The sequence below is a fragment of the Chlorocebus sabaeus genome, chromosome 6, assembly GCF_047675955.1.
Source record: "Chlorocebus sabaeus isolate Y175 chromosome 6, mChlSab1.0.hap1, whole genome shotgun sequence".
In the NCBI taxonomy this organism is placed as follows: domain Eukaryota; kingdom Metazoa; phylum Chordata; class Mammalia; order Primates; family Cercopithecidae; genus Chlorocebus; species Chlorocebus sabaeus.
The window spans coordinates 23335531-23354412 of NC_132909.1; the positions used below are offsets into that span (position 1 = coordinate 23335531).

The following is an 18882-nucleotide window of genomic DNA, read 5'->3' on the forward strand; positions in this document are numbered from 1 at the left end:
ACATGGGGGCTGTTTATTCAGGGCTATACCTTCAGTGCCTAGGACACAGCCTGGCACATAGTACGTGCTCAATAAACCTGCCTTGGGGAAATGATTCCTATTTCTTTGCCCAGGGTCATGGCATCTAAAGGCAAGCTGGGCCGTGACCACAGGCACCCCCCATCACCTCTGGGCTTTCTCTGTTCTCAGCACCCTTCTCCCTCCTGGGGGCTCCCAGACACAAGGGGGCCCAAGTCATTTCCACATCAAGCATCCCCCACCCCCCACCGGTGTCTCCTCTCTGAGCCTACCTGCTTACTCCTCTGTCCCAGAAATGGCCAGTTCCTGAACAACTCCTGGAGGTCCCCTCCTCACACCCCTTACCTGAAAGGTTAACCCCATCACCCCACCTCCCACCTCTGCTGCTCCTTTCCCAGCCCCTCTGTTCACTTCTCTTCCTCTTTCTTATGCAGCTTTCTCTGGCTAGGTCCTGGGCTTCTCCTTCCTTGTGACCACAGCCCCCCAGACCGCATTGCTTCAGTTGTTTCTGCTGTGAGGTCCACATCTGTCCCCAGCTTCCCCCAGTATCGGAGGTGACCTACACTGGCCTCTTCATCATCCTCCATACCCCCCATACCTGTACCCATGCACTGACCCAATCTGATAGTCCCACTGTCTCATCAGTGTGGTCCCTTCTCCCTTGGAAACGTGGTAAACCCTCGGGCTTACAGGCCCCAAACTCCAGTTATCCTGGAACTTTTTGCTCCTCCCTTACCTGTTACCACCCCACGGCGCCCCCTGCTGGTAAATAAATACACACAGCCCACTGATCACCAACACCTCCGCTTGGCTTCCAGTCGCTACCCTAACCCCACCAGCCCTGCTCTCGTCCAGCCCTGGCCTCCTGGCCTCAGCCTTCCCACTCTAGACCACAGCCATGCAGAGCTTCCTAAAGCCAAATCTGACCCTGTCCTTCCTCTGCCTAGAGCTCTCCATGGTTCCCAAAGCCTTCTGTGATCTGACCCCTGCTAGCTTCTGTAGTCTCACAAGCTTCCTTGAACTCATTCCAACCAGTTATGTTCCCTTGGGAAAAACAGGCCCCCTCTCTGACCTCAAGACCATTACCTCTGCCTTGCCCCAGTCACTCATTCTTTAGGTCTCAGCTCACATGTCCTCTGCTCAGGGGAGCCTGCACTGCTTCCACGCAGGCCAGGCGGCTCCTCTGGATCCCCACCACCTGGTGTTTTCCCATCATAACCCTGATCACCTGCAGCCTGACTCCTCACAGTCCAACCGCCCAGGCTTCACCGTCTTCTGCCAACTCAGCCCTAACCGCTCCAGTCTCTCTCCCTGAACCCCATGTAAGCTGGGATTATTCCAGCTGGTGATTTCTGCAACCTACACTTATCTCAATGTGTGTGAAGAGCTATGTGGGGCATGGAAGTGTGGGAGAAAGTGACCTTGTCACAAGTCCACCCAGATAGACTGCCCCATCTACTTCGTTTCCACATCAAAGTCAAGGCGATCAATCACTCCCAGCTCCCAAGAGACCCGTGGACCCTGTCTTTACTCCAAACAATGAGAAAGAGTGGGCCTAGATGGCGGCTGCCCTGTCTGAGGGCAAATGCTCCCTCCGGAAACACTGAGACAGTCATAGCGAGCTTTCCTAGGCCTAACCTTAAAAAAAAAAATCATGGGCCGGGCACGGTGGCTCATGCCTATAATCCCAGCACTTTGGGAGGCCGAGGCGGACAGATCACAAGGTCAGGAGATCGAGACCATCCTGGCTAACTCGGTGAAACCCTGTCTCTACTAAAAATACAAAAAAAATTAGCCGGGCGTGGTGGCGGGCGCCTGTAGTCCCAGCTACTCGGGAGGCTGAGGCAGGAGAATGGCGTGAACCCGGGAGGCGGAGCTTGCAGTGAGCCGAGATCGCGCCACTGTACTCCAGCCTGGGTGACAGAGCGAGACTCCGTCTCAAAAAAAAAAAAAAAAAAAAAATCATATGGAACCTCAACAGCCTGGAGGAAGAGGAGGGGCAACTGCCCTAACCTACTCCCTGGGGCACCCCACTGGGAACGTCAGGGCTGGGGAACATCTTCCTGAGTGGGGAAGGTGTGCATCAAAGTGGAGCTTAAACATGACATTCAAAACTTCTGACACGTCCCCCTCAAAGAGAGGCGGGGAGCTGGCTTCAGTGGACCAAGGAAGGCTGAGGGTGGAGGGGGGCATCCAGGACAATGTCGAAGCTGGGGGCCCCACTGCTCTGCTCCTTGGCTGCAGCTGTCTCTCCACTCCACCCTGAGAAGGCTCAGGCTGGGATCTGAGCTGAGGGCCATAGAACTGAGGAGCTCACAGTCACAACTCTCCCCCTAGCCCCATGCTGACCCCATGGCTTGAACGATGTTAAGAATCTGGCTGGGCAAATTATTCTAGAGAGCAGTTTCAGAAAAGCTGGTTTTGCTGGTTGGATAAAACCAAAGGGCGAGCAATTGGACTGTCCGCTGTGTAACAAGGGGCTGCAAGTGGTTGCAAGCGGGAGGATGACCTGGTTAGATGGGTTTCAGATAGATCCCCTGGCTGCCATACAGAGGATGGATTGGAGGGGAAACTGGGGCCAGGAGCCTCGGAGGTAACCAGCCCGGAAGGGCCCATGTGGGGAGGCCCAGGTTGAGGCTGTGAGGAGAGGAAGAGCCCCCAAGGGCCTTCTCTTGGATTCTAGCTCCCCTCTATCACCTGTTCCCTGAGGGCCCTGGCCTCTGCCATTGCTCAAAGATTATCCAAACATTGTCTACTCCTGACAAACTAGGAGCCTGAGGAACAGGACATGGGACAAATCAGTGACTGGCTAGCTTCCAGCTTGTCTACCTGGCTCCTGAGCCAGAACCAGGGCCTCTGGGACCCAGGTGGGCACAGTATTGGGAGACAGTTCCCAAGAGAGAGAGAAATGGAGGCAGCAGCAACTTTCCAAATACTGTTTACTTCACTAAAACCTGAAGCGAGGCAGGGAAAGGGTACATCAATATCTGAGACACGAAGCCTAGGAGTGCACATTGACAACGGCGACATACAGGGCCAAGGTGCTGAGGGCCAGCAGCCCCGTTACCACTGCTCGGGCCAGTAGGGCTGTCCAGCTGCCCAGTGAGCAGAGGTGGACGAAGGTCCTGCAGGAAAATGTCACCATGAGGGAGGGGGACTAGATAACCCACCCCACTTTGGACCCAGCCCTAAACCCCACCCAGCTCACTCCATAACGAAGGCCTTGTAGACACTGAGGAATATCAGCAGGAGGACAGCCGGCCGGAAGGTGTGGTACAGATCATAGCGTGTTATCATCCAGACCTGAGCAGATGCGACGATGTAATGGACCTGGAGGGAGGCGGAAAGTTGGGGCCAGGCCTCGATAGGAGTATGGCCGCCAGCAGAAATGTGTGTGTGGGAGAGCAGGACTGCCTACCAGACTGATGTTGGAGTCTATGCTCATCTGGATGTACTTCCAGTCAAACTCAATGCCCCGGGCTCCGACCCATAGGGGAATGCAGCTGAGGAAGGCAAAGGATGGGATTCTCCAGTACCCAGACACCTTCAGTACCAGGCTGTGAGCCCCTGCCCTCCAGCACCCCCGTGGAACCCAGGTGTCCCTTCTCAGGTGTCTGGGCTCCAGGCTGCTGCACGCACCGGGACATAATAAGCTCGGCGGTGGCCCAGCCCAGGGCAGCAACCATGATCTTGTACTCCCCCTTGCCGGCATTCCGGGACATGACAAGGTTTAGACCTATCAGGTCTGCCACATCCACGCTGGCCTTCATGAACTCCTGCGGGTCAGGTTGAGGCTTAAGTAAGCACAGGGGACAGGGAGCCCCACTCCTGCATGCCCTGCCCTTCCCTGGCCCCTCTCACCCCAATGAAGTCATAGATGCCGCCTTCCCAGGTGGGAAAGAAAGTGGCCAAGAACAGCATCTGAGAAGAGAAAGCAGAAAGAGGTCACTTCAAGGTGAGGGGATCAAGATAAACCACGTGGGATTTGTGGGAAGTTCCTGAGTATGAGGAGGGCAGGACAGGTTCTGGGGACCCATCTGGAAGAGGAACCACCAGATGGTGGCAAGATTACAGGAATGGAGGAGATAGAGGATAGGTCCCCGGGTCCCCGAGGGGGCTGGAAGTTGGAGTTCTGGGTGATCACAGGGCATCTGAGTCAGGTCTGAAGGTGCTGCTCCTTGGGCAGTGTTAACAGCATGTAGGGAATCAGTGATCACTCTTAATCGCACCAAAAAAAAACACCTCTTAGCCAACCACACTACTGACGTTTTCTCAGTTTTACTAAGTGCGACGCAAAAGTTGCTTTTAGGCCTCTTCTCAGGTCGTGCCCTCTTTAAAGTCCATCCTTTCTAGGTATCCTGACGCCTCCCTATGCGGAGTCCCGAGGGCGGTCCCACCGTGGCGGGGGATACGGAACGGGGGCGGGTCCCTGGGTCTGCAGAGCCTGGGGGACAGAACACGTGGAGTCCGGCGGCCCTTACCTTGCAGAGTTGGACAAAGAGGTAGGTGACTCCAGCCTGGACGCATTTCCAGAAGGCGTTGTACTCGGACCTGGAGAAGCGGGAGGTGAGGCTTGGCCCGGGCCCCGCGCCCTCTCCGCCCCGCGCCCTTCCCGCACTCACAGGCCGCTGCACTTGTAGGTGATGAAGTAGGGGAAGTAGGCGAGAGCGAAGCAGTTCCCGAAGTGAAACAGGGTCATGACGCCGGCCGCCCGGTCCCGCCTGCGCCGGGATCGCGAGGCGGCGTCTCCGGCAGCGGGTCTCCGGCTCCGCCGGTACTTTCGCCACGGCCAGGGCCTGGCGCCCACCTGACTGGCGGGGGCCCGCGCGCGACCTTCTGGGATCGGTAGTCCAGGCGCCGGGTGTCGCGCCCAGTGACGTCAGAGAGCCCGTGACCGGGCCTGGTTGCCAGCGCTCCCGGCCCAGCGCTGTGGGGTGTGGCTTCCTGCCATGCGGGGCCTCTCCCACTGCCATCGCTGTCCCTGTCTCCCGAAGTGGAACCCGGCTTGGCGTCAAGCGCGACCCCTCGTCCGTGGGCGCAGGCGATCGAGTAAGGGTGGGGCGGGCCTCAAACCCGGATCAGAACCCGCCGTGACCGGCGCAGAAATACGGGACGCAGCTGTGAGCACTGTTTTTTATTGCACCATGGACCCAGCGGCCTGGGGCGTCCGCCCCGGGTGCCCTTCCTCCCCCGGGCAGCCAGATGCAGGAACGGGAGGCACATGTACCGGCCCTGGCCCCTGGGAAGGAAAGAAGGGACCTTTCCGTTTCACTTATCTCGGCTGAACATGTAGCGGAGGAGGTCGACCACCCGGTGACTGTAACCATATTCGTTGTCGTACCTGTGCAGGAGGGATTGGCAGGCTCAAGAAGGTTCCTTCCAACCACCCCTTAGTTCCCCTGCAAGTCTCCAGCTCCTTTCCCCTTACCATGAAATGAGCTTCACAAAATTGTCATTGAGCGCAATGCTGGCCTTAGCATCGAAGATGGACGAGTGACTATCACCGATGAAGTCCGTAGAGACGACCTGGGCGTCAGAATTTCAAAGATAAGTGTGTCCGGCAGAGCAAGGACCTCCAGGAGCTGACAGTGCTCTTAGCTCTATCACCCATCCATGCATTCATCTATATTTGATGTAGCCCTACTGTGTTCAGTCTCTGGGGACAGGGACCAAGGCACTCTACTGGGGTCTGACCAAAGGGCACAGGTCACAAACACCCTCATGCTGTACCAGTACATCCCTTTCCTAGGAATAATGCAAGCGTTTGGAATGGCCGGTATGGAGGGCCTCTCTGAGGGGTGGCCATGAGCCTGGGTCTAGATGACTAGGAAGATCTCACTGGCTCTGGCCCTCAACACAGTGTCTGAGGTGGAAGGAACTGCAGGAACGGAGAACCGGAGGGTTTTAACCCTAGTGTCAGGAAAGGCCACAGGAGTGTTTTCACTCCTGAAAACGGGTGATGCAGTGTGATTCCATAAAAACAAAAGATCCTGGTGACTGTGGGAAAGTGGACCTGCAGGAGTTAATGCAGGGAGACAGCACCAAGGTAGACGTACGGGGTCCACCATGACCACGGCATCCACTCTTCACAGAGAAGGCACCTGGCCATGGCCTGGCCCTGAACAAGTATTGAAAAAAATGAGAACTGTTGTCTTTTGTTCACTAAGCATGTATTGGTCACCTGCTGTATGCCAGGTTGGAGCCAGAAAAGTGAAAACGCAGCCCCTAAATCCCTGTTTTCTTGGAATGCACACACCATTGGGGTCAACAGTGACTGACAAGAAATTTCAGGTGAGGAATAGGGCCACAGAAAGAACATCTTTTGAGGGGGTGCCTTGCTGAAGAGGGAGGTTGAAGTAGGGACTTGGAGGAAGTAAGGACAGACTGTGTGGTCATCTGAGGGGGCAAGCATTCCAGACCAAAGGAACAGCAAGTACAAAGGCCCTGAGGCAGGGAGATCTCCCTTCCCGCCCTGCAGTTTCTGTCTTGACACATTGAGAGCAGCTCCCTGGCAAGTGGAAATCATGTCCCTCCCCAGAGGGCTCCTCCCAGGGTCTCCTCAGCCCCTACCTCATCCTCGGTGTAGGCAAGGATGCCAGCCATGGGCCCCTTGGCTGCTGCTTTTATAGCCTCCTTGATGGCTGAGTAGGGGGCAGGCTGGGCGAGTCGGCAGGTCAGGTCCACAACAGACACATCCGGGGTTGGTACCCGGAATGCCATCCCTGTCAGCTTCCTGGAGAATCCCCCATGAAGAACAGGAGTCAGAACTTAGGGACATTGCCCTCCATTCCCCCTTGCCCTGTGGCTGGGCCAGGCTCCTGCTTTCCCCTTAAGGACTGAGGGCCAGTCCAGTCTTCCCGGGGTATGCCCCCACCCTGGTTGCAGCTTCTTGTCCTCATACCCTTTGAGCTCTGGGATGACTTTGGTCACGGCTTTCGCAGCCCCAGTGGAGGCTGGGATGATGTTCTGGTGGGCACCCCGCCCATCTCTCCAGGCCTTCTTTGATGGCCCATCCACTGTCTTCTGGGTGGCCGTGTAGGAATGGACTGTGGTCTTGGGGAAGAGAAGGACCAAGATGAGGCCTTCATGGTCCTAAGCTCCCATGCCTCTTTTTTTCCAGGACTAGGGTAGTGGCCTAGGTGTGGAGGCTGGTGGGGCCACCACCACAGACCACAGGTGGGGATGTGTGCAGGCCAGGGTCCAGCCTTGACTGAGGGTTGTACAGTGTTTTAAAAGACTTCTGCACTGGTGGGCCTCTCCTCCCGAAACCAGTCTCTCCCTCTTAACTCCATACAGTAAGCAAGGCCTGGGAAGAAGAGGTTGGGGTTTCCCTGCCATCCTGCCCCAGCCCCTCATCCTCAACTCACCATCAACCCTTCCACGATCCCAAATCGCTCGTGGATGACCTTGGCAAGGGGGGCCAAGCAGTTGGTGGTGCAGGACGCGTTGCTGCAACAGCCAAGGTGTGCACGGGCACTGTGAGGTGAGTTGCAGAGCCACCCCTCCACCCTTACCCCTCTTGGGGTATGCACGCAGACTTGGTTTTGTGAAACGTCAGGATGAGGGTGAGAGGGATCTTCAGACTGTCAGACTGAAGGAGGCACCAAGATGCAGCTGGGGAGGCTCCCCAAGCTTGTCCTCCAGAAGTCATGTGTTTTTAGCAGATAGTTTCGGGAAGGAGAAGTAGAAGCCGAGTGACCAGAAATCCAGTGGGGCTGAGAGTGGGGAGGACGAGTCTACCCTCCCTTGCACACATTGCAGGATGTCGCTGCCCCCCTTACCTCACAATGTTCATGGAGCCAGGGTTATAGTCGTTTTCATTCACACCCATGACGAACGTTGGTGCGTCGGGCGAGGGCGCGGAGATGACCACACGTTGAGCACCTGCTGAGATGTGGTTCTGGGGAGGAAGCGCAGGTGTCAGGTGCTTCTGGTGCCATCATTCCCCCAGCTGGCCCTGGACACCTCTCCCCGGCTTACCGAAGCTGCCTCTATGGAGAGGTACACGCCTGTGGACTCCACCACGTAGGGGCTCCCGACATCCCTCCAAGGGATCTGTTTGGGCTCCTTGCTGTGGGGTAGTGGCAGGGCTGAGTCAGTCTCCCCTGCTTGGGCCCCACCTTCATAGTCCACGGCCTTCACCATTTGAAAGGTTGAGCAGATGCTGGCCCACCTGCAACTACCTGCGTCCCCCACCCACGTACCTACTTGCTCCAGATGAGCTCCACCCCGCTGGCCTGGCTTTTCACCACTGCCCCACTTCGGACCACCTTCCCTTTGTTGATTGCACCACCTCTGCTATGCCTGGGTACAGGCGGTGACCTCCCCAACTCAGCCCTCAACCTCCTTAGAGGCGCCAACCCTGACTGCTGTCAGCCAGCTCAGACCGTTTGTCCGTATGCTGCCCGGGATGTGGACTCTGACTGTGAGGCCTGCCCGGCTGCTTTCTGGTCCCCAACCCCGACAACCTCGCCACGAACCCTCCTAGACCCTCAGTTCCTGCAATAGGAAGCTGGCTGCCAAGGGCCAGGAGAGTCCCTGAAAACAGACACTGCATTAAAGAAAAAGCTCCTGGAGGACGCCTGAAGCCTGAGGCAGCCTTGGGGCAGCAGTGGCTCGTGGTTTACATTAGAAAGGTAAGTGGGGGGAGGTTTCTGGTTTCCTGTTTGATAAATTTACGTTTTTACTTGGTATTTTGACAAACGTTTGTATTTGAAACACATTAAACATCTAGCATTGCCGTTACCTACTTGGCTTTAGCAAACAAGCATTAAGTGAATAAACTGTATTCCACTTTCTTCCTTCCCAGGTTTATCGTGAGTAACTAAGTGCTTTCCTTCTGTGATTCTCGGTCATGTCGGTCTGTTTCTTTTGCCCTTGAGCCTGCTTCCCTCAATGGGGGGTTCAGTCAATGTTTGTGGAGTTTGTTTGTTTGTTTTGAGACAGGGTCTTCTTCTGTCGCCCAGGCTGGAGTGCAGTGGTGCAATCAGAGCTCACTGCTGCCTTGATCTTCCTGGCTCAAGCCATCCTCCTGCCTTGGCCTCCCGAGCAGCTTGGGACTACAGGCGCACACCACCATGCCCAGCTAAATTTTAATTTTTTTTGTAGAGATGGGCTCTCACTTTTGTTTCCCAGGGTGCTTTAGAACCCCTGGGCTCAAGTGATCCTTGGCCTCCCACAGTGCTGGGATTACAGGTGTAAGCCACCGTGCCTGGCCTCATTATTTGTTTTCTTTATTTGTTTGTTTTGTTTTGTTTCGTTTTGTTTTTGAGACAGAGTCTCACTCTGTCACCCAGGCTGGAGTGCAGTGGCGCGATCTTGGCTCACTACAACCTCCACCTTCCAGGTTCAAGCAATTCTCCTGCCTCCGCCTCCTGAGTAGCTGGGGTTACAGGCATGCGCTACCATACCTGGCTAGTTTTTTGTTGTTTTTTGTATTTTTAATGGTCACGGGTTTTGCTGTGTTTGCCAGGCTGGTCTCAAACTCCTGACCTGAGGTGATCCTCCCACCTCGGCCTCCCAAAATGCTGGGATGACAGGCATGAGCCGCTGCACCTGGCCTCATGTTTTTTTTTTTCTTTTAGTTAGCCATTTTATACATGTTTACTGAACACCTGTCCTGTGCCCATATTCTAAGTGCCTTACCTGTATTAAACTCACGTAACCTTCACAACCCAATGAGGAAGTGCTACCACTGTCATTTTTTGCATTTTTTTTTTTTACCGCTGTCGGGGTGGAGGGGAGGGGAGTGAGAAGGAGAGCCTGCTGGAGTGCAGGTGGCTGGCCCCAGCTCGGGTCTGCACTCCTGTTTCCACTGCCTGAATGAGTGGATGAATCCGCGGCCCCGCAAGGCCATAGTACATGGTTAGCCTCTTCCTGTCTCCTGCTCTGTCAGTCCGCCTTCCATCATCTGGCCCAACTAGCTCTTCTCAGCTACCCCCCTTTCCTGCCTTCCAAATTAGGGACACTTCCGATTCCTCTGCAGCAATTGCTGAGTTGGCCTGAGGCAAGGAATGTGCCCCAGAAGACCCCAGGCCCTCCCCAAGGCTGCCATGGGCCCCAGCCTCCTGCCCACCGGCTGTTTTGCGGATTCCATTCATTCATTCAAAGGAAGTTCTGAATGTCTACCAGGGCCTGTACCTCCTAATGCCAGAGCAACTGTGGTGGCACCAGTTGACAGAGCCCTCCCTGCAAGGCCATGGCCTTGTGGGAAGTGCCTGTTTAAGTGTCCACAAACACGTGTTCACTCCACTGGTGCTCCCAGCTACCGCTGTGGTGGGTTCCCCATTCCAGCAGGGAACTGAGGCTCAGGCAAGTTTGGTCCCTTGCCCAAGGTCACCCAGCCAGCTAGCGGCAGCGCAGGGCAGAGTGCAGGCACACAGCTGGGCTTGTGCAGCCCAACAGTGCAGGGGTGGAGAGGGGGCTGGAGGGGCGGGGAACCGCGTTGCATTGCATGAGTGACCAGAGAAGGCACCACCCGGGTTGGGTCCGTGGATGGAGGGGGCAGCTAGGTGGGGAAGGGGGATGACTCCAAGTGGCAGGAATGGTGGCCACGTTGAAGTCTGTGTGATAACTACGGTGCTGGAGTTGTTTCTGCTGTCTTGATTTCAAACTTGGATTAAGCAGCTTTCTTCCGTTTTCACTGACTCTCCGGTCTCTGCCTGCCACCCACAAACTTCCTGCACCCATCCCTGCTCGTTTATCACTCACCCTACCCCCAGTAACTACAAGCAGAAGGGCTGAGATTAGATCTGTGGGGAGGGGCGCTGGGGAGGCTGCAGACCCTGCCTGGGCCCAGATAGGGTTCACTAGTGTGCCTGTGTGTATGTGCATGTGTGCGTGCCTGTGGGTGTGTGTGTGTAAAAGCCCCAGGCAGCCACAGAGCCAGGTGTGGCTAATAGTTTACATTAGAAAGGTGAATGTCAGCCAAAAATAAAATTCTAAGCTCTCCCAACTAACTGAATGCAGCCCTCCTCTCCGCCCAGGGCATTCTAAAGTAAACCTGAAACACTGGTTAGGCCATGATGGGAATGGATGTTCGGATGTTCGCACAAGCCTCATTATACCTTCCTCTCTTTGGATTTCAGGCACAGTTGACCAGCAGTGGTCAGTGGGAGCTGAATAGGTGTGGGGTTGAAGGGGAATCAAGAGTTGAGTTCTGGACATGTTGATATGCCCACGAGAAAACATACCAATGTGCGTTAAAGCAAAATGTGATGGCTTGTGCCTGTAATCCCAGCACTCTGGGAGGCCAAGGTGGGAGGATTGCTTGGGGCCAGGAGTTTGAGACCAGCCTGGGCCAAATGGCAAGACCTCATCTCTACAGAAAATTTGCTAGGTATGGTGGCTTGTGTCAGCTACTCGGGAGGCCGAGGTGGGAGGATCACTTGAGCCTGGGAGGTCAAGGCTGTGGTGAGCTATGATTACACCACTGCATTCCATACTGGGCAAGAGAGTGATACCTCGTCCCTAAAAAAAATAAAAATAAAAAGCATTCTTGAGTACAGTGAGGCATCTTTTTAGATTAGTGCTTCTTAACCATTTTAGGGGTGAAGGACCTATCTGAGACTCTCCTCTTCAAATTAGTACCTAGAGGCATGCACATGCAATTTTGGGGGCGGTTTCAGAACCCCATGTGAGAGGCTGGAATCCCATTTTAGCCACCTCCACCTCCCCTGTCTCAATATGTCACAGCCGTGCATCAGACAGATGCTCTCCTTACCACTGGTAGACAGAGATCTCATGGTTGTCCACGACCAGCTGTCCATTCCTGAATTCCACACTTCCCTTGTATCGGCCGTGGGTGGAGTCATACTTAAACATGTACACCTGTGGGCGATGGAATGGCTCCCAGTCTTGGGGTGGCAGGGCGGGGATCCCTAGAGAGTCCCCTCTTTGGTGAAGGCCTCGCATTGCAGCTGAGAACCTTCCATATGGCTTCCCTGAGCCCCCTTCCCACCCTAGTCCCACCCTGCTGCTCCTGCCCCCTGCCAGCTACTGACCATGTATTCCGGGTCAATGAATGGATCATTCACAGCCACCACCTTAACACCCTTCTCCATGCAGGCGCGCAGGACCAGGCGACCGATGCGTCCAAATCTGGCCGGGGACAGACAGGAAGGGATGGGAGAGGGGGTAATGGAGAGGAGGCTGGTTGGGAATCCTTAATCCAGGGGAAGAAGGCAACCACCTCTGTGCCAGCCATGGTCATCTCTTGCTAAGACGACCTCACCAGCCCCTTCACTGCTTTTCCAGCTCCCTCTCCCAATCCGTTCCCTAACCCCTATTTTTTTTTTTTTTTTTTTTTTTGAGACAGAGTTTAGCTCTTTTGCCCAGGCTAGAGTGCAGTGGTGCTATCTGGGCTTATTGCAACCTCTGCCTCCTGGGTTCAAGTGATTCTCCTACCTCAGCCTCCCAAATAGCTGGGACTACAGGCACATACCACCACACCTGGCTAATTTTTATATTTTTTATAGAGACGGGGTTTCGCCATGTTGGCCAGGCTGGTCTCGAACTCCTGACCTAAAGTTGATAGACCCGCCTTAGCCTCCCAAAGTGCTGGGATTACAGGCCTGAGCTACCGTGCCTGGCTCCTAACCCCTATTCTTAACCTTGTAGCTGGATGGATCTTTTATTTTTTCATTAAACAGTTAAAAATTTTTTTTTTAAATAGAAACAGAGTCTCGCTATGTTGCCCACACTGGCCTCAAACACCTGGTCTCAAAATCCTGGTCTCAAAGGATTCTCCTGCCTCGGCCTCCCAAAGTGCTGGGTTTACAGGTGTGAGCCTGGATGGATCTTTTAAAGTTTCAAGACAGATTACGTCTCTTGGCATGAAAACATCCACGACTGTCCATTAGTAAAACAAGATCCACATTCCTCACTGTGGTGTAGCAGCCCCCTGCTGGGCTTCCCACCGGCCACCCTCCTTTTCCCTTTGCTTGGTGGACACCAGCCACTGTGACTTCCTGGCTGTCCCTGAACACACTGAACTTGCCTCTGCCCCAGAATCATTGCTTGTCCCACTGCCTGGAAGACTCCTTCCCCAGCAAGGTGTCCTGAGAGCTGGCTGCGCCTCATCACTGTGATCCAACCCCAATGACACCTTCTCCCTGAGGCCTTCCCTGATCACTGGCAAAGGCTGCCCTCTCCAGCCTTACTCTTCCACTGGGTTCTGCGCTGTTCCCAGCACACTCTACTGAACAATGTCATTTCTTTATTTGATTACTGTCTTCCCCACCAGAATGTGGGCTGAGCGTGGGGCCCTGTCTGGCTTACTCCGGGCTATTTCTCCAGGGTCGTCGGAATGAAAGCATTGATGGGGGGCAATGTGGAGGTGCCTCCAGTTAGCAGCCAGAGGAAGGGCTGGGCTCTAAGGCTTCAGACTGATCAGGGGCTGGAGTAGACTCACCCATTGATGCCCACAGTCAGCTCCCGGGGCGCAGGCCCCATCTTAGGAGGAGGAGTAGCAGGGCGAGGAGGTGGCGATGGTGGCGGTGGCGGCTTTATTTCCTCCCTGACTGGTGTGGGCTCTGGTTGTGGCTGGGGCTCTATTTCAACCTTGGGCTCAGGTGGAGGCGGTGGTCTGGTCACTATGCGGGGAAAGGGAGGGAAAATGGGTTGCGTGACCACCAAAGTGAAAGAGAACAAACTGTCTTCGCTGCCCAGAATCTGTTGCTGGTTCCTGGCCCCTAGTGACCAACTATTTAGCCCAGTGTTTCCCAAACCCACTTTCTCTACAGAATAAACTTGTTTAAAATATCAATCCCAAGGGCTCTTTCCTGAGATTCTAATTCACTGGGTATGTACTTTCGTTTTCTTTTTTTTTTTTCCTGAGACGGAGTATTGCTCTGTCACCCAGGCTGGAGTGCAGTGGCCTGATCTCGGCTCACTGCAACCTCCGCCTCCTGGGTTCAGGCGATTCTCCTGCCTCAGCCTCCCGAGTAGCTGGGATTATAGGCACCTGCCATGGCGCCTGGCTAATTTTTGTATTTTTAGTAGAGGTGGGGTTTCACCATGTTGGCCAGGCTGGTCTCGAACTCCTGACCTTAGGTGATCCACCCGCCTCGCCCTCCCAACGTGCTAGGATTACAGGTGTGAGCCACCGCACCCGGCCTGGGTATGTACTTTCAACATAGATCGCTTAGGGTGACATTCTCTGCCTCAGTTTCCTCCTCTGTAAGGTGAGATAATAGTACTTTTCTTAGAGGGTTGTTGTGAAGATTAAATGAGGTAATACACGGAGTGCTTATGACCAAGCCCAGGAAATGTTTGACATGCATTAGCATTTTGGAGATTGTTCCCGAACTTGTCCAATAATTGATTTAGCCCAGTGGTCCCCAAACTGTTCCAATGATAGGAATCATCAGAGTGGCCAGGCGTGGTGGCTCACGCCTGTAATCCTGGCACTTTGGGAGGCCAAGGTGGGTGGATCACTTGAGGTCAGGAGTTCAAGACCAGCCTGACCAACGTGGAGAAACCCATTCTCTACTAAAAATACTGTAATCCCAGCTCCTAGCGGGGCTGAGGCAAGAGAATCTCTTGAACCTGGGAGGCAGAGGTTGCAGTGAGCCGAGATTGTGCCACTGCACACCAGCCTGGGCGACAGAGTGAGACTCTGTCTCAAAAAAAAAAAAAAAAAAAAAAAAATCACGTGAGGTGGGCTCTTCCTAGAAAAATCGGACTCCGTAGGTCTGTATGGAGGCCCAGAAATCCTGTTTTTAATAAGCACTCCAGGCCAGGAGCAGTGACTCACACCTGTAATCCCAGCACTTTGGGAGGCCGAGGTGGGTGGATCACCTTAGATCAGGAGTTCGAGACCAGCCTGACCAACATGGAGAACCCTGTCTCTTCTAAAAATACAAAAAAAATTAGCCAGGTGTGGTGGCGCATGCCTGTAATCCCAGCTACTCAGGAGGCTGAGGGAGGAGAATCGCTTGAACCCGGGAGTAGGAGGTTGCGGTGAGCTGAGATTGCACCATTGCACTCCATCCTGGGCAACAAGAGTGAAACTCTGTCTCACACACACAAATAAATAAATAAAATAAGCACTCCAGGCATTTCTTATCCCCAGGCAAGCTTAGAGAGTGCCGTGTATCATACTCTGTGAAGCCCATGGAAGCTCGCATTGGCTCCCACCTCTCCACACACACTCCCACTCCCAGACTGCACTTACAAACACCTGCGCCTGGAGGTAGCAGCCACCTGAGCTACAGAGGAGGGCTTGAGAAGAGGGGAGAAGTGGAGACTCGGGACCTGGTGGCAGAGAGTTTCAAGCTGGAAAGTCAAGCCTGGCTCAGTCCACACAGACCTGCTGCTCTGTGGACTTGAGCAAGTTAATGAACCTCACGGGGCTGATCCTCCACGTTGGGGCTGCTGTGAGGGCTCAGTGAGATCTCGAGGCCCACACATAGGAGCTGATTTTAATAGAGGAGGGAAGTCTGATCCTACGCAGATTCACGAGGAAAGGGAGACAGCAGAGGGTAGAGAGGGGCTGGAAGGGGATAGTGGGAGGCCAAGTTTTTGGCACCACATCAAAGGCATCTGGGAGGTGGTGGGGCTGGGAGCTGGGGGCCAGCTGGCCTGTCTGTCTCCTGACCTCCCCCTGCTGCCACAGACCTTGTGGCCTGAGGCTGGACTGTGGGTGTTTCCAGTGGCTGTCCAAGTTCATGAAGGTGTTAGTGTTTATCGGTGAACTTGAGGATGTTAGAATCCCTGGGGGTTGTTTCTGCTATTGGCGGAAGGGGATTTGTACATCTGGTTCAGGGTGGGAATCTGAGCCCAATGGGTGACCTTTCCGAAGAAAACTCAGATGCTCCTCCTCTCTCAGCACCCCCAGCCTTGCACTTTCTTCCCCTCCACTGTAGGGGTGGGGTCCCTGGGTTGGAGAAAAGCCTGGGGGCTAGCTGGGGGCTAGCTGGATGCTGTGCGGAGCTCCTCACTGCTGTCCTCCCACTGAATCCCGAGAGGCATGCGCTATAAACCCACTTTACAGAGGGGAAAATGAAGCCCGAGGCCACGGAGCAGTGATGCGCAGGGCAGGGGTTCAAGTCTCATGGCTGTTATGGCTGTTAAGCCTGTCTGCTCCTATGTCTTCCAGGGTCTCCTGGACCCAAGCCCTGCCCCCATCCCGGCCCCACCTACCCCTGCGGCCCCCGCCCGTGGGAAGTGAGGGAACAGTGTGGGAATGGGGGCAGCCCACCCGGAAGACCTGGTTCCTCCGGCTAGAATGAGTGAGTGTATGTGTGTGTGCGCGCGCCGCCCTAGTTGAGAGACTGAGGAGGTAGTTTGCCCTCTCTTAACCTCTGTTGTCCGCTCTGCAAACTGCGGGCACACACTGGCCTTCTCAAGTGGTGGTGAGGCTTCCCTGAGCTCTCGCCTGCGAAGTGGTCAGTACGTCCCCGGCAAGGTTGCAAGTGTCCTTGTTTTGTGCATCACAGGGAGGGCAAAGCCCACCTCACGCAAAGCGTCAAGAACATCACTTTTACGTGGAAGCCCAGCACCCCTGGGTTCTCCATAAGCCCCTCCTAAGCCCTCCCACTTTCCGCCACTTTCAGGCTGCAGCCTCCGATGCGCCCTCGTTTCTGCTCTTTCCACTGCGTGATAGCGGCGCAAAGCCCACCCAGCCCTGGGGGCGGAGGCCCGGTCTCCCCGCCATCGCAGTAGACCCCAGTCTGCCAGCACACTGGCGCGTGTGGAGGGAGGGAGGGCAGACGGTCCCCTTGTCCCTAGATGGCGCACACGCCAGGAAGGGCGGTCGGGATGCGGCACAGGTGTGAGGATGCAGATGCTCCCCATTACCCTTTCCACCCCTCCCCCGCGCCCTCCGCTGCTTCCCTCACCCGGGCACGGCTGTCGCAGCAACTGGACAACAGTGACATTAGTGAGGACGATATCTCGCTTCGACATGGCCTCTTATAAGGTTATCATTGGCCTGGCTGCCCCGGGACCTGCCGCGATGTTACTGAGGTGCGTGCGGAGCGCCAGGGCTGGTGGGTCCGGGGCTTCTTGCCGTGATGTCATAGTGCCCAGTGATGTCACAGTACCCAGTGACATCACAGTATCCAGTGACGCCACCCAGGAAGCGGTGCCCAAGCCAGAGGCCTGAGACCACCGCATCTCATCTCCGTAGAGGCACGGGACAGTCAGCATGCTATGCACCACCGTTCCATGGCCACGCTCTGCCGTCTGGAGTGGAATTCCACTTTTTAAAATTTGTTTATTTATTTTGAGACAGGGTGTCACTCTGTCTCCTAGGCGGAGTGTAGTGGTGCAATCATGGCTCACTGCAGCCTTGAACTCCTGGGCTCAAGCGATCCTCCCGCCTCGGCCTCCTGAGTAGCTGGGACTACATGTGCAGCCTTCAAGGCAGGCTATTTTTATTTTTTATTTTTTTGTAGAGAGAGAGTCTCACTCTTTTGCTCAGGCTGGTCTAGAACTCTTGGGCTCAAGTGATCCTCCCACCTCAGCCTTCCAAAATGCTAGGATTGCAGGAGTGAGCCACCACACCCAGCCTGGAATTCCACCTTTTACACTGTTGCTGAAAGCCCTTTCCTGTTCTCTGTCTCCTGAAGTACACAGTCTCCATACTGTTCCTTGGCTTCTCCCCCGGAGTGACTCCGGCTGCCTCCATATGCCTGGAAAACCCACCCAGGGCTTCCCTTGGCTGCCTCTTGGTTTCCCACCCTTTAAGAGAGGCTTTCTAGACTCCCCATCTAAGTTCCCTCCTTTCTCTGTCCCTGTTAGCCGTCACCCCCTTCCCCCCAATCTCTGCCCATCTTCCAGGAAGCCTTGTCTGACTTCTACATTCTGGGTTATGTTCCAATGTGCAAAATTTCTCTAGGGCTACACTGTCTATGTTTTTATTTTCCTTAGAACACATGTCTCTCTCAAAATTGTTTTCTTGCCAACTGTCTTTGCCCACTAGACTGTAAGCTCTGAGAGACCAGGGACGTCATCTCTGTCACTTCTACATCCCATTGACAAGAAAAGTGTTTGGCACTTAAAAGGTGTTTGTGAGCTGGTCACAGTGGCTCATGCCTGTAATCTCAACACTTTGGGAGGCCGAGGTGGGAGGATCACTTGAGCCCATGAGTTTGAGACCAACATGGGCAACGTGGCAAAACCCTGTATCTACAAAAAATTAAAAAATTAGCCAGGTGTGTTGGTGCGCACCTGTCGCCCCAGTTATTAGGGAGACTGAAGTGGGAGGATCACTTGAGCCTGGGAGGTCAAGGCTGCAGTGAGCTGTGATTGTGTCACTGCACTCCAGCCAGGCAACAGAGCAAGACCCTGTCTGAAAATCAGAAAAAGGCATTAGCCCAATAAACTATGCCTGAATGAATAAATGTCAATTCCTGAGGTTTCATCTGATCGCTAATCTTTTCTTTTCTTTTCTTTTTTTGAGACAGAGTTTCTCTCTTGTTGCCTGGGCTGAAGTGCAATGATGTGATATTGGCTCAGCACAACCTCTGCCTCCTGGATCCAAGTGATTCTCCCGCCTCAGCCTCCTCAGTAGCTGGGACTACAGGCATGCGCCACTACACCTGGCTAATTTTTTTTTTTTTTTTTTTTTTTTGTATTTTTAGTAGAGATGGGGTTTCACCATGTTGGCCAGGCTGATCTCAAACTCCTGACCTCAGGTGATCCATCTGCCTGGGCCTCCCAAAGTGCTGGGATTACAGGCATGAGCCACCTTGCCCGGCCCTGATTGCCAATCTTATCACACTCTTCACGTCACATCTTCTCGCAGCACCCATTCTTTTCCTTGTAGCTTTTCATGTAGTTTGTCATGATCTATTGATTGGTTTATTTGTTCGATGTCTCCCCCTTGGGCTCTAAACCCCTCACAGGGCTCGTGTTCTT

General features: G+C 54.5%; 2 protein-coding genes across 3 annotated transcripts; both read right to left on the bottom strand.

Annotated features, from left to right (window-relative positions):
• Positions 1–2940: 2940 nt before the first annotated feature.
• Positions 2941–4878, bottom strand: TMEM147 (transmembrane protein 147). Of its 2 annotated transcripts, XM_007996376.3 has the most exons (7): positions 4641–4878; positions 4500–4569; positions 3880–3939; positions 3658–3794; positions 3437–3521; positions 3227–3348; positions 2941–3143 (listed from the first exon to the last, which is right to left on the bottom strand). In XM_007996376.3, the coding sequence occupies exons 1-7, from the start codon at positions 4715–4717 to the stop codon at positions 3020–3022; spliced, it is 675 nt and encodes a 224-aa protein (XP_007994567.3). In that variant the 5' UTR covers positions 4718–4878; the 3' UTR covers positions 2941–3019. The 2 variants fall into 2 exon arrangements, with proteins under 2 accessions (XP_007994567.3, XP_007994569.3); XM_007996378.3 differs by lacking the exons at positions 3437–3521; positions 3658–3794.
• Positions 4879–5138: 260 nt separating this feature from the next.
• Positions 5139–16926, bottom strand: GAPDHS (glyceraldehyde-3-phosphate dehydrogenase, spermatogenic). The gene is made up of 12 exons (XM_073015742.1): positions 16860–16926; positions 16559–16702; positions 13430–13754; positions 12021–12117; positions 11741–11847; positions 7999–8089; positions 7800–7918; positions 7386–7467; positions 6920–7071; positions 6589–6751; positions 5447–5544; positions 5139–5359 (listed from the first exon to the last, which is right to left on the bottom strand). Exons 1-12 carry the CDS (start codon positions 16924–16926, stop codon positions 5287–5289), a joined length of 1518 nt encoding a protein of 505 aa, XP_072871843.1. The 3' UTR covers positions 5139–5286.
• Positions 16927–18882: the final 1956 nt, after the last annotated feature.